The 15111-nt window shown below is 44.6% G+C and overlaps 1 protein-coding gene across 2 annotated transcripts in view; it reads right to left on the bottom strand.

Moving 5' to 3' along the window:
• LOC148055156 (junction-mediating and -regulatory protein-like) overlaps positions 1-9321 on the bottom strand; it is a 92049-nt gene extending 82728 nt beyond the window's left edge. For both annotated transcript variants that reach the window (XR_015705877.1, XM_087762626.1), the window contains exon 1: positions 8060-9321. Coding sequence is in view for 1 of the 2 variants with exons in the window: in XM_087762626.1 (XP_087618752.1) it covers positions 8060-8956 (897 nt within the window). In the remaining variant the exon portion in view is untranslated. The remainder of the gene's footprint in view (positions 1-8059) is intronic.
• Positions 9322-15111: the final 5790 nt, after the last annotated feature.

The raw sequence follows: 15111 nt of genomic DNA, 5'->3' as shown, positions 1-15111 counted from the left end.
GTCCCACACTAGACCAGTCCATTCTTGAAGGACTGCACCCCGTGGAAAGGACGCATGCTGGAGCAGTTCGTGGAGGACTGTCTCCCATGGGAGGGACCCCATGCTGGAGCAGGGGAAGAGTGTGAGGAGTCCTCCCCCTGAGGAGGAAGGAGCAGCAGAGACAATGTATGATGAAATGACCGCAACCCCCATTCCCCATCCCCCTGTGCCGCTCGGAGGGAGGAGGTAGAGAAAATCGGGAGTGAAGTTGAGCCCGGGAATAAGGGAGGGGTGGGGGGGAAGGTGTTTTAAGATTTTATTTTATTTCTCATTATCCTGCTCTGATTTGATTGGCAATAAATTAATTTCCCCAAGTCGAGTCTGTTTTGCCCGTGATGGTAATTGGTGAGTGATCTCCCTCTCCTTATCTTGACCCAGGAGCCTTTCATTGTATTTTCTCTCCCCTGTCCAGCTGAGGAGGGGGAGTGATAGAGCGGCTTTGTTGAGCACCTGGCATCCAGCCAGGGTCAACCCACCACATATTCTAAGCAACAGCTCAGATATATATACATAACATCACTGAGTTAGTCAACATGTATCTTAAGAATATGATCATTCTCCCTCCTTCTCCTCCTATCCTATATTTCTTCTCTCTCTACCATATTCCTTATAGCTAAATTTTCATGTCCTGAAAAAATAAACAAGTTTGACAGATGTATCTTTAGTTGGACCAAGTCCCCATTTTGACTGAAGTTCTCACCAATAACAGCAATTTCCTGGTGCACTGCAATGGTATGTCTCTCCTAATATTAAAAAGGGATTCTAAAAGCATCTCCCCAAAGAGGAAAAATGGTAGGTGCAGCCATTTCTGAAAACCTCTGCTTTTCAATAGCTTCTTCAGCTCTGTGGTAGCAATATTTACATATATACAGAACAACATAAACCTCACTGATCATCTGTAAGCAGTGTCTTGTCATATTATAGAAAGAAATGTAAAAAGATGCAGTGATTAGAAAGAATCTGCTTTCAAATTCTAAACCTGCCTGTGTAATACTATCTCAGCCAGAAATGGAAGGTGAAAGGGTTAAAGCCAAGATAGACAAAGCCACTGCATCAAAATGCCTCCCGAAAGAATTAAAGCCTAGGGGCAAGGAGGATATTTAAATATCTTAGTCACTTAACTAAACAAAAGAAAGGCCTTTGGGATGTAGAGAGTAGTTAGAATGGTTGTAAGATAAGGGGGCTCCGGGATAATCCCATCTCAGACAACTGGGCCTTGGGAGAACAAATGCATGGAAGATAGGAGGTCACAATAGGATGACAACAGCAGCCTTGAAGGACACCATTTCCGTGATCCTAGGACTGAGTTTGCGCAGAAGCAAAGGTCAATCGGCGAACACGGTGAAGAAGACTACGAGCCTTCATCTGAAGACCCCCAAAGACCACTTGAAGACCACCACGGGAGACAACTGCCCATGCGGATCGGACATTTGCATATGTTAATGAGTTCCAGGAAATCTCATGTTTATGTAAATGAGTTCTCGGAAATCCTGTGAATATGTAGGACTTTATAGTATATAATCTCTGAAAGTCCACCAAATCGGTGGAGCACTTATGGTGGAGAATCCCCAGTGCTGCCCAGCGCTGCAATAAAGGGTACCTGCTTAATGGTAACTTCGCTGCTATGGAGTTTCATTTCAGGGACTCTCTGAATACTCCGTTTCTCCCTTGGGGGGATTCAGACTGTGAATTTTTGTATATAGTTACTGGATTTAGAAAGCAGTATTAAAAGGCACTGACTTGAAGGCAGGATATTCAATTAAAGAGAAATAATATAATGCTGGAAAAAATGAGAAAAAATATGCAAGAAGACAAAGTTAAACACGAAGAAAAGACAACCCAACATGATCTCTAAAAGCTAAGAAATGAAGTGGGCTGTGAATCCCAAGGAGCACAATGGATTAGAGAGTGTTCTATTACATAGGTGGCACACACCTCTTCAAAATATTCTGGCATATGAAAATGCTGCAACTGCATATCAACCAGTAAAACTTTAAATGAAAAATAGAGGAAAGTCTATCTCTACATCTAGGGAAACAAACAATTACAATTTTGAAGGGGAATATCAAATAAAATAATCTCATCATCAGAATACTCCCCCAACTAGAAGACAAAAATGGTTCTTCAATCCCAGTTCAGACAGTTAAACAGAGCATATATTGCATTTTCTTTCTTTTTTTTTTTCTCCCAGGTATTTAGATAGGGAAATGAACTATGAGACTGGCAAGCTGCTGTCTTCAGTTTCTAAAAATTAAGTCTAAGCTTACTAAGAGTCATATTGAACAGTATTGCTATATCCTATAGAATGTACTCTTATTTTTCATTTAAGACAAGTTCTGTCAAGGAAGACCTAATTTTTCAAGCAGATGTCCTTTTCTTTGTGTACATATCATTTGTACATGTTTTGAAGTAATGTACATTATTTTAAGCATTCTACTGTTTTCAGATACAGCAGCAGTATTCATCACCTTCAGCTAACTCTTGTCACACTAAAAAGGCATTAATAAAACAATGCATGAAGTCTATCTACATATGTATGCCGTAAGTGCACCGTAGAAAGGGGGGGAAAAAAAGAAAAAAAAATTACTTCAAATCCAAAACAAACATCCTACTGAGACTGTAAAAGAGACAACACAAAAAGATTGACAAAAACAAAGGCAGTACCCAAAAATCAAATTAACCTACAATCACAAGTCTATATATCTCTGAAGCAATTTGCAGCTACCTATAAAACAGAAATAAAAGGGAAGGGCAGTAGAAAAAAAAAAAAAAAAAAACATTTACTCAAGAAGATATCAAATGGAAGAAGGATAAAAGATTTCCAATTAGAAGGTAAATTGTTATTTTGCTTAGGACTTAGAAGATTTTAAAACACAGACTAGAGATAAGCAAATACTGTGCTAATGTGGTGTAATGTCCTTTAAACACTGAATTCCTAGAAGCCATTTTAAAGCATGAATTTTAAAATGGTAGGTAATCACACCTTAGACTTTCAGCAACTGTCAGTCCACCATATGATTAAGCTGTTGCATATTTAATTATCCTTGCTGCTATAAGGGTCCAAGAATCTCAAGTGATATAGCCCTCTCTACCTTATGTCCACATCTTCCATGAGTATCACATCATAATTGTTTAACTTGTAACATGTATTTACATATACAGAACACATTTCAGAAACTCACTAAAACACTTTGAAAACAAAATATCCATGTGACTTGGATTTTTATTATTTGCAGAAAAAAGGGGGGGGGGGGAACCACTCCACATTTAATTCAGCTTCTCTGACAATGTATCACAGTATCCTTACTATTGGCTTTGATGCTTGGAGGAATCAGGTGTGAACTTCCAACACTTAAAATGCCAAGCCTTTAAAATGTTTATTAATTTAGGACTAGTTTGTAACAATCTAAAATAACTGCTGATGACTCCAGCTGCAGATTAGATAAATAAAAATATGATGGCTGTAACAATGATAAAAAAATTCACAGATGCTTCTCCTCACAGTCTGAATCCCCCCAAGGGAGAAACGGAGTATTCAGAGAGTCCCTGAAATGAAACTCCATAGCAGCGAAGTTACCATTAAGCAGGTACCCTTTATTGCAGCGCTGGGCAGCACTGGGGATTCTCCACCATAAGTGCTCCACCGATTTGGTGGACTTTCAGAGATTATATACTATAAAGTCCTACATATTCACAGGATTTCCGAGAACTCATTTACATAAACATGAGATTTCCTGGAACTCATTAACATATGCAAATGTCCGATCCGCATGGGCAGTTGTCTCCCGTGGTGGTCTTCAAGTGGTCTTTGGGGGTCTTCAGATGAAGGCTCGTAGTCTTCTTCACCGTGTTCGCCGATTGACCTTTGCTTCTGCGCAAACTCAGTCCTAGGATCACGGAAATGGTGTCCTTCAAGGCTGCTGTTGTCATCCTATTGTGACCTCCTATCTTCCATGCATTTGTTCTCCCAAGGCCCAGTTGTCTGAGATGGGATTATCCCGGAGCCCCCTTATCTTACAACCATTCTAACTACTCTCTACATCCCAAAGGCCTTTCTTTTGTTTAGTTAAGTGACTAAGATATTTAAATATCCTCCTTGCCCCTAGGCTTTAATTCTTTCGGGAGGCATTTTGATGCAGTGGCTTTGTCTATCTTGGCTTTAACCCTTTCAACAAGGGTACAGAAAATAACTTTTTCTGCCTTCTAGATGCAAAGTTTAAGATTTTAGAAATACTGGCCAAGAAGCTGGAATCCCAAATAAGGATTCCGTGGCATCCTCTCTATTGAAATAATAACATCTTTTTATCTGGTCATTAACTGATTCTGTATCATGTCTCCATTTGGGAGCTCAGCCCTCTAGCTGAGCACCTGAGTAATTTTTTTTTAAACAGGCATAAACTTAATGAACAAGTGCTCCGAACAAGTGTTTATTAGTTTTCAAAAATGAGGTAGAACGATATTTATTCCTTTAGATACAAGTTTTTACTTTAACATAACTTAACTGTTCTTAAGTTATTGCAGAATTAATAGTTTTATTTGAAAAAAAATAAAAATATGTGCCATTTCAAAACTTCAAATTATGCAGTAGAAATTAATTCCAGGTCATACAGTTCCTCTACAACTATTTTTCTTCCTCATCTTGGATCTGTTTCTACTTGCAACATTCTACTGGCTTATTAAAGGTTTATAATTGAGACAGAGATAAAAATGCCTATTACAAAGAGCAGAAATCATTAACTGCTGTGAAAATAAACTGGTTTGTGTGTAACTTATGGAAAGCAACAGATGGCCAAGTAGGGGATGCTGAAACAATGAACACAAGAGGTTTTGTTTCTCACTGTTGTAGAAGTCACTTTCTAGCTCAAATGGAATCCAGTACATCGTGTTAGGAGCAAGGCCTATTGAAGCCTTAGACTGCAAGCTGTGAACTTTCACCTAGATACACTGACCATATGCTGAATTCCTACATAGCTACATGAAGGAAGGCCCTGAAACCGGTGCAAACCAGGAAGATAAGGTAGCCACAACCATCAGCAGAAGCTGCAACTATTCAAGATAAGAAAAGGAATGTCCTGCCTGGAGACAGGGAAAGGATCCAATGAGGAACAAGAAGACCCCAGACCCAAATATTGCTATTGGACCGAACCATCACATGAGGGGAGGGGAACTTAGACTGTAAGGGTATAATTGCCCAGGGATTTCTTTGTTCGGGGTCCCTCTCCAGAGGCACCCAGCTCGAGCTGCTCTTCACCGCTGTACCACTGAATAAATTCACCTGGCATACGTCATGTCGGAGACTCTGCTTCGGAGAAAACCTAGGGTCGAGCCTGAGGGGAGAGAAAGCGCCCGAGGGTGAGTGTGTGTGTGAGCGAGGAGTCGAAAAGGGGCACCCGTCAGCTCAGTGGAGCTGCCCACTGTGAAGGGACTCCGGTCCTAGCAGTTAAAGTCTCAGGTGGTGTGTGTGCGACTCCCTGAATGGTGTGTGAATGCTCATGCAGCTGCTGCTGCTTTAACACTCGCTTTGCTTCTCCACCCCAAAGAACATAATCAACAGAAACTGCAAGCGTTTCTCAAGTAATATTCTAACTGCACAGAGGAATTTGTCCTGGAAAAATAGATATGTGAAATAATTATAAACCACAGAAGCATATTTTGAAATGTTAAGCCAAAGTCTTGGAGTTCTAAACTTGTTTTTTGCACAATTTTATATTAATGAAAACCCTCCATATTCATTATGCTCCTTCATACTATTTTGGTTGCCAATGCTGCTCAATCCCTTCCCCTTTTCCCCAAAAGTTCTAATAAGAGGTAAAATAATTTAAAATTGCAGGAATCCAACATTCCCAACAGCTAATAGGCAGACCTCAAGTACAGGTGGAAAAGTAAATTAAAGTGAGAGGTGAAACATTGATTCAGTAGATTTTCTTGAAAGTATGAAAAAACTTTACTTCAGAAATACCTAGCAATACTCATCATCCTTTGCTTCATTTGCTTAGAATTGCAAATGACAAAAAATATCAGTATTTGCTTAAAAGACAGACGTTTCCTGTGGATTAAGTAAACCACTAACAGATAAGGAAAAGAGAAACCTGAGAGCCAAAAGGGAAAGAGCAGGTCATTCTATTGGTTTCTTTTCTTAAACATGAACTACCTTTAATTAAAGAAGGATGGATTTACACAACTGACAGTAGTACAGCTGTACTGACTTTAGATACACTACTGGATTAGTTATCATGGGAAAGGAAGGTTGTACTGTAGTCAAATACACAAATATGCTCTGCTATTTTCTCTGCACCAAGTTCTGAACATTAACAGAGAATAAGATGTTGTAGTTTAGAGATCCTGATGGATAAAGCTTGCATTGCCTCTTGATAACTGATTTATTTTTTGCTGATAGTACTGGTGCTAGCAAAATAGAAGTTGAGATTCTCCAAGAAACAAATAGTTCTTACACAGTAATTCCGATTTAGCATTTCCTCAGAAACGCCACACGCTTTGAGTTAGGTACCCGGTTCCCAAACTCCACACGTTTCACAGGAACTTCTCTTGTCCTGCTCAGCTCCTTATAAAAACTGCTGAGCTGAAGGCCAAGTGAATCTAAGCACACACTCCCGAGCATTCATGCAGTCAAAGAAAAAAGTGGATGACGATATGCTTTCATAATTCTCTGGACTAAAACTACTGCAGAAGACTATTAGACTAATTACCGGCTGTATACCAAAATTAATGAGGATGAATTCAGCCCTTTAAACAGCCATGAAAAAAAGAAAAATCACAATGATATATCCAAACACAACAGTTTGGAAATAAACTTGTACCTGACAACACTACATTGAGATGCCCTTATCATAATTTCATCACTGATAAAACAACAGTTTTCTCATACTCTGTAACTCCAGTTACTAAGGAATAGCTGAGCCCAAATCCTACAAAGACTCAAAACTATGCCATCAAAAACAGCAAGCACATACGCTCATACTCCATCGAGGAAAAAAAACCCAAAACGTTCACCACCACACATTTTTGAACACACAATATTGGTAGGATATATGTGAGCAGCTGAAGCAGCCAAACTTGATCTATATCCATACAATAGAATTTAGATGGTGCTTGCAAAAATAAAAAATTCCATAACATGATTCATACACAGTCGCACCTAGATAGATCCAGGTACATTCTGGACCAAGGCCACCGAAACATAAAAAAAAAGTGTAAAATTCTCCTTTTTCACTGGGAAAATTTGGGTCCTCATATACCTTAGTCCACAAAGATGTGAAAATATTCTCGTACACTGATGCTAGAAGTTAGCAGAACCTCCTCAACTACTTCTGTCTAAACAGTATATGGTATGAGAAAAAGAGATGGCGTGTTCTGAAACATGCTTGTCAGACACTAGCAATGGCAACGCAGTAAATACTCGCTAGGACCAGATAGCTTGCTTTTTAAAATCCCAACTCTAAGAATTTACCAGCTGAACAAAAGTTGTAGTTACTCCAATTCCACTGGAAAACATCATCTCACTTGAAATAGCACATTCAGCACCCAGAGTCTGTAGGAACCTAGAACTTTTTGGCCTCAAGTACCTAAATTGTACTGTCAAAATAAACACCACATGTTGCTGCTCCCATTAAACATAAAAATTCAGACTCCAACGCATTCTGTTGCAAAACAACGCAACAACAAAAATCTGGGAACAAGACCTTGCCAAATCCATCAGATTATTGTTCACAAACATCTACGTTGAATTCCACAGAATATGACTAAGGAAATCTGCACCTTCTTAAATCCTGGCCCTAGAGACCTTGGAAAGGTTAAGCCTCATTTTCTTACTTTGATTCTCAAAGCTTGCTTTTTTTTTTTTTTAAACTAGACAGTTTTCCTGTACTTTTTTTGTCCCGTGGATCAATCAATTCTGCAAAGGTAGAGGGGAGCAGCTGGAGAGAACAACTAAAGAAGATGTCACAGAATAAGGAAAAGCTAACACTAAGGTGGAGATATCTGGACCACGCGGTAGCCTCACCTCCTGGATTCGCCTGCGGGCCCGCTGCAGCACCTCCTCGTACCCCTTTCGTCGCAGCTCACTCAGGCTCTCGTAATACTCTTCGGGGTCGTCAGTCTCAGTGAAGAGTACCTGCGAAAGAATCTTCCAGCCGCAGGTATCCAAGCTATGGAGCAAGTAAACTTGCAGTTTGTAGCAGAGAGCGTCCATCTCCTGCTCGGATAGCTCCGGGGCTCCGAACAGCACCGTCCACACGCCCGAGGGCTCCTCGGGGAAGGCAGGCAGGTAGGGTTCCAGCTCCGAGTTCACCGAGCACAGCTGCTGGTGCACAGCCCGCAAGTCTTGGAAGGAGAAGAGGCCGGCCCAGCTGCACTCCTCCCCCACGGACTCCGCGTCGGAAGCGGCCGACTCGGCTGCCTGCAGCGGCGAGGGTGGCAGTGAGGCGGCCTCCTCCTTCCCCAGCAACAGTTCTTCTATCTCTTCGGCGGCACCTGCCGCCTCCAGGCCCCGCAGCGGCCTCCGGGCCGGGCTGCTCTTGGCGCGCAGCGGGCTCTTCGGCAGCACCTCGGCAGCCGCGCCCCGCTCGGAGCCCCGCAGCCCCGCCTCGGCGCGGAGATGCGAGGAGCCGCGCGCCAGGCCGGAAGCCGTGCCCCAGGCCGGGCCCCTGCTCACCGTGGGGATGCCGGCCTTGGGGGCGGCTCTGGCCTCGGGGCCGGCGGAGCCGCCGCGGTAGAGCTCGCGGTAGCCGGTGCGCTGGCGCTGCGCCGTGCGGTTGTGGCAAGTGATGGCAAACTTGCCCTCGATCTCGTTCCAGGCCACGATGAAGACGAATTTGTGCTTCTCCCGCTCCTGGAAGGCGTGAGGCCTCACGGCCACCCAGTCGGCCTCCAGCGTTTCCTCCAGGGCGAAGGCAGACATGGCGCTGCGCGGCTTCCCACGCACACACCCCACCCCCCTGCTCCTGTCCCGTCAGCCACCCCCGCCTGCCCCGCCGCGCGCCGGCCGGCAACAGCTCCCCGCAGCCCCGCCTCACTGCCCACCATCAGCCATCTTAGCGACGGGGGAACGGAGAAGGCGCTGAGGGGGGAGGATGCGCTGGATCCCGACCGAAGCGGCGGGGGTGGGGAGGAAGGACAGAGAGGAATCACTTCCTCTCTGCTCGGTGCCCGCCGCTGCTGCCTCTGATCATCAACCTGCCGCCGCGGCGGATAATGCCCGGTGCCCCCACACAGGTACTTCACGCGCGTCACGCGGGATAGGATCTGTTTACAAGCAGCGGTGGCGCTGCGGCAACTCAGCGCCGGCCCCGCCCCGCGGCCTCCCGAAGCCCCGCCTTCCCACCCCGTTGGGCGCCTTCCCCATTGGCTGTCGTCCTGGTTTCCCCGGCGGAGGGAGGTGGGCGGAGCCTTGAGCCCCGCCCCGCTCCTTCTCCGCCGGCCACGCTCGCGATCTCCCGCCCTCCCTTCTCGCTCTCCCGTGGTGGGCGGGGGGAAGGGCGATGCCCCACCCCTTTCCTTGGACGTACAACGCGGCCGTTCAGCCGCCGCGCGCTGCATGCTGGGAAGGGCACGTGCCGGGCCGTGGCCGTTAAGGGGTGGGGCCGGGCAGCTCCACAGGAATGGAAGAAAGTGGGGTTGCTGTCTATCTGATTTCCCCTGGGGTCAGCTGAGCGGTGGCTGCCGTCTGGTGGAAGCAGGCCGTTCAGGATGAAATCTATCATCCCTGTCGTACTTGCACCGTGGCTCTTGGGGGCAGGCTGGGGGGTAGCAGTCTCTGTTTCGGGCAGCTTCTGAGGCAGCGCTGGCTTTGCCTGCCGCGGCTCTGGCCTTGCTGTTAACTCCCTATCAGCCTCTCACCCCGGTGGGGCCCATTGGCCTCTGCAGTCTTGCACAGCAGCTCACCTGACTACTCTCCACTAGCCTGCAGCTAGTGCTTCTTTCCAGGGCCTCTGCCCCCAAGCTGCCAGAGGGTTTTTAAGTATGGAGGTCCGTGAAGGCAACAAATCCTCTCACAGGGAAATGATATGTGCAGGGGATTTGTTTCTGCTTTTCCTGTTCCCTGAAGCAGTTTTCTGCATGGTTACAGAAAAGAATGTGGTGCTTTAGCAGGTTGTTTTAGTTGTATGACTTCATTCTGACTAGAGATGGAATCAAAGTAATTGCAAAGATATAACAGCATGCCATACAGCAGAAGTTTGCACTTGTGGTTAGGCTGCAAAAGAGTGCAGCATCTGTGATGAGATCTGGAGATGAGGGCATGGTCTAAAATAGCTATTTAGGGCAATTCTGTAATTTTATAACTGAAGTTAACTGATTGTGCTGAAACATGGTATTTTATGCTCGTGTTGGCCTGTTCTACTTAAGAATTGCAATGCCTGCAGTGCTCTTGGAGGTTTCCAAGTGTCTTGCAGAGCACATAGGTTACAGTAAGCCAGCATAGACAACTCTAAGCATGTCTGAAAGGAATGATTAATCACCTGAGATTCTAAGGCCAATGGTCGGTTTCTTGGTGCTCTTTGGGATATTCCATTTCTCTTCTTGTATAAATGAAAAAAATATTTCTTACTATAATGATCCTGAAATACTTGCATCAAAAATAAGATCAGTAGACAATATGCATTGGCCTATCTGTGATATTGTTGTCCCACTCCAAATTAGAGGAAGCACTGGAGAAATAAAACATTCTCAATTGAGTTTATCAGAGAAGCAGAGTGAGTCATATAGCTTTTTTTCTAAAGTTACTATATTGACTAGCATCCTGTCCTTGGAAGCTAAAGTATTTGAGGAGAGCCTCTGGCAATCCAAACATTCTCTGGTCATTAACAAAGCAACCTTGTATATTCAGGAGAATCACGGTTATATCTATTATTATTAATACCCAAAGTCACAGCTGTTAGAAAAAAGAAGGAAATTATGGCTCAGCAGCCAGAGGAATGACCATATCTGCATTCTAAAGGTGATGTATGCTGTACATCTCGGAGAACAACATTCTTTTCTACTACTGTAAATTTAGGCATCAGATCAAAGTACCTGTGAAATGATCTGGAATATACCCCATGTAGAAGCAGCCAAGCAAAGAATATGTTGGTGGAGGAAATATAGTCTCTTTCTGTTAGGTATTCAGAAACAAATTTTCAGTGGATGAATGTAAGCAGCAATCCAATTTTGTCTTCAGTAATGAATGAAAGAAAAATTTAAACACTGAAGATGCAACAGTGTGTGTGTATATATATATCTATCTCCAGGCTTAAGAGAATTAAACATGGATTCAAAATTTCCCATCAGCCAAAGGATCAGATTCCTAGTATTTTGGGTACATTACTGTAGAGGCCAAGGTCTTTGAAGCAGTATTAGCCTGGCTGTTCTCAGATAGCGGAGGGATAAGCTGGTATGATTTAAAGCAGATATTAGATAAATGTAACATTTGTGAGCTGGCTGAAAACTAGTCTGAAAATCACTCAGCTACAATCAAATTTCTGATAGGCCTCTTTTCATGCAGCGGAAAAGCTGTGCCATCATCTCTCAAGAGCTATTATATTTTGTCAAAAAACTTATAGGAACAAAATCTTGCAAGGAAATAGCAATTTTTCAAAATCACATTATCAAGAAGCACTGAGTAGCCTTCATAGTAACTTCTGTATTGTGGGACATGCATAACTTTTCATTCATAAAAAATATAAAGGGCAGGCTTTTCAGATGTTGGTGATTTGTTCTTAAAGGTGGTTAAAGGAAATATGTCACTGATCTCTACCAAATAAAACAGCAAAAAATTAAAATTACATTCTTAAAGGCTAGTAATTGCCTTCTGAACAGGACTTGTGGTGGAGTGTACTCTTCATCACTAAGCAGAAGTGGGTTAGGTAGCACCCAATCAGCCTGTCCTGTGGTTGATTCCCACACTTTAAAAAGGTGACAAGTTTGTGGCAACTGAAACAACTACTGGGGAGCATCTCCAAAGAGAACCCAAGCTGCCTGGAGAGAAGTGAGCTGCTGCCACGCTGCTGCCGAGGATGTGGCACTTAAGCGCATGTGGATCCCATCGCTAACCTGGAAACTGCATACGTGAGAGGCCTAGTTAACCTTATGACCAGGGCTGTTGGAAGTAGCAGTTACTCAGCCGACAAGCTGGATTATTACGTTTTAAAGAGCCAAAGCTTTTTGAGAGCCGCAAGCATTCTGTTGCTAGTGAGCTGAAACGTAAGGTTAGGAATTCAATTGATGTCATATTTTTTTGATAAGAATTGCGTCAAGCACCAGAGCTTTTAAGGCAGGGAGTACTCTGAGTCATTGCTATCCCTGGGTGGTCTCCAAGCAGTGATATTTAATAAGATCTTGAGTTAGTAAGCCAGTGAAGAATAGGTTTGCAAACTTCCAGGAGTTGCTCTGTGTTTTTTCTGCCTTGCAGTATCATTTCCCTGAGCCTGTATCTGCTGGTTCTCAGACATGATCTCAGTTCAGGTTGGTGTTGGGAAAACAAGGAAACTATGGAATCCAAATTCAGCACAAAAGGAGATATAGCGAAAGATCCCCAGGTGCATTGATTGTAGCCTGCCTAGGCAGATCCATACATAATCAATGCAGAACCGGGCTGGTGATACGATAAAACCCTATGGAACCGCACATGTGTGGGGTGGATTAGTAATTGCCGGGTGTAAAAGGTTGGGTCTTCTGTGGATTGAATAACCTGAACCACTGCAAAGTGATCTTACCCAATGCTGCCTAAATTGTCTTCTGCATGCTGATGTTCTCAACAAGAACAGAAATACTCCTGTGTTTGTACAAACATTCCAGCACCTAGCGTGTGACTCCTAGAGCATGCTGCAGGCTGAACTGGAATGATACCCTTCTGAACCTGAATTTTTGAATGCCTTGGATAAACTAGCTTTAGTACAAAGCATTTTTGAGAAAACCGGGTCTCATCTGGGAAGCCTGATTTAAAGTTTGATCAATTCCAAACAACTGCTGTTGCTATATGATTTCTGTCCAAATACAAGACTATTGTATTCTCAGTTAACCAGCTGTGCAATTCCTTACAGTAATCAAGATGAAAGGGGGAGGATATTCAATAGGGTGCTTCAAAGTACTGTAGCATTGGGTGTATTTTTAGGTGTCCTGAAATTGCTACTAAGTATTGTCCTTAACACAGCTATGCCGGACAAGCAGTTTTAATAGGTTTCTGTTGATAGTATGATTCAATTTTTAATGTGGGCAAGCCAAATAGCAACATCTGTCTGTTGTCAGTGGGAATCTTTTTTCTGTCAAAAGTTTTAAGAGGGTTTTTTAGAGCATGTCAGGTGAAGAGTATAGTCAGGACCCTGAATTTTAGGAAAGCAAACTTCCAGCTCTTCAAGGAGTTAATCAACAGGACCCCCTGGGAAATGGCCCTCAGGGACAAGGGAGCAGAACAGAGCTGGCAGGTCTTCAAGGATGCTTTCCATAGAGCGCCAGAGCTCTCGATCCCCAGGTGAAAGAAATCAGACAAGGAAGGGAAGAAGCTGGCGTGGCTGAGTCGAGACTTGTTGGTCAAACTAAAGGGCAAGAAGAGAATGCACAGACAGTGGAAGAAGGGACAGGTATCCTGGGAAGAGTACAGGGACACTGCCCGATTGTGTAAGGATGGGATCAGGAAGGCCAAGGCTCGGCTGGAGCTGAACCTGGAGAGGGATGCAAAGAATAATAAGAAGGGCTTCTTATAGGTATGTCAACCAGAAAAGGAAGGTCAAAGAAAGCGTACCCCCTCTGATGAGCAGAAGTGGCAAGCTGGTAACAACAGACACAGAGAAGGCTGAGGTGCTCAACAACTTCTTTGCCTCAGTCTTCACTGGCAACCTCTCTCCTCACACCTCCCGAGTCAATGGGCCATTTGACAGGGATCAGGGGAGCAGAGGTCCTCCCACTGAAAGAGAAGGTCAGGTTCGCGACCACCTGAGGAACCTGAACACACATAAGTCTATGGGTCCTGATGAGATGCATCCCCGAGTCCTGAGGGAATTGGCTGATGTAGTTGCCAAGCCACTCTCCGTGATATTTGAAAAGCCATGGCAGTCAGGTGAAGTCCCCGGCAACTGGAAAAAGGGAAACATTGCACCCATTTTTACAAAGGGTAGAAAGGAGGACCCTGGGAACTACCGACCTGTCACCCTCACCTCTGTGCCTGGGAAGATCATGGAACAGATCCTCCTAGAAGCTATGCTAAGGCACATGGAGGACAGGGAGGTGATTTGAGACAGCCAGCACGGCTTCACCAAGGGCAAGTCCTGCCTGACCAACCTAGTGGCCTTCTATGATGGAGTGACTGCATCAGTGGACGAGGGAAGAGCTATGGATGTCATCTATCTGGACTTCTGTAAGGCCTTTGACACGGTCCCCCACAACATCCTTCTCTCTAAATTGGAAGGATAGGGATTTGATGGGTGGACTGTTCAGTGGATAAGGAATTGTCTGAATGGTCGCATCCAGAGGGTAGTGGTCAATGGCTCAATGTCCAGATGAAGATCAGTGACGAGTGGTGTCCCTCAGGGGTCCGTACTGGGGCCAGTGCTGTTCAATATCTTCATCAATGACATAGCAGGATCGAGTGCACCCTCAACAAGTTTGCAGATGACACCAAGCTGAGTGGTGCAGTTGAAACGCCTGAGGGACAGGATGCCATCCAGAGGGACCTGGACAAGTTGGAGAAGTGGGCCTGTGTGAACCTCATGAGGTTCAACAAGGCCAAGTGCAAGGTCCTGCACCTGGGTTGGGGCAACCCCGGGTATCAATACAGGCTGGGGAATGAAGGGATTGAGAGTAGCCCTGAGGAGAAGGACTTGTGGGTACTGGTGGATGAAAAGCTGGCAATGTGCTCTCGCAGCCCAGAAAGCCAACTGTATCCTGGGCTGCATCAAAAGAAGCATGGCCAGCAGGTCGAGGGAGGTGGTTCTGCCCCTCTACTCCGCTCTGGTGAGACCCCACCTGCAGTACTGTGTCCAGCTCTGGGGTCCTCAGCACAGGAAGGACATGGACCTGTTGGAGCAGGTCCAGAGGAGGGCCACAAAAATGATCAGAGGGATGGAACACCTCTCCTATGAGGAA

Source organism: Nipponia nippon, unplaced genomic scaffold, assembly GCF_047370975.1.
Source record: "Nipponia nippon isolate SJK-2023a ecotype South Korea unplaced genomic scaffold, ASM4737097v1 scaffold_26, whole genome shotgun sequence".
Classification (NCBI taxonomy): domain Eukaryota; kingdom Metazoa; phylum Chordata; class Aves; order Pelecaniformes; family Threskiornithidae; genus Nipponia; species Nipponia nippon.
The sequence above is the reverse complement of the archived record's forward strand: the minus strand, read 5'-3'. Positions and strand labels throughout refer to the sequence as shown.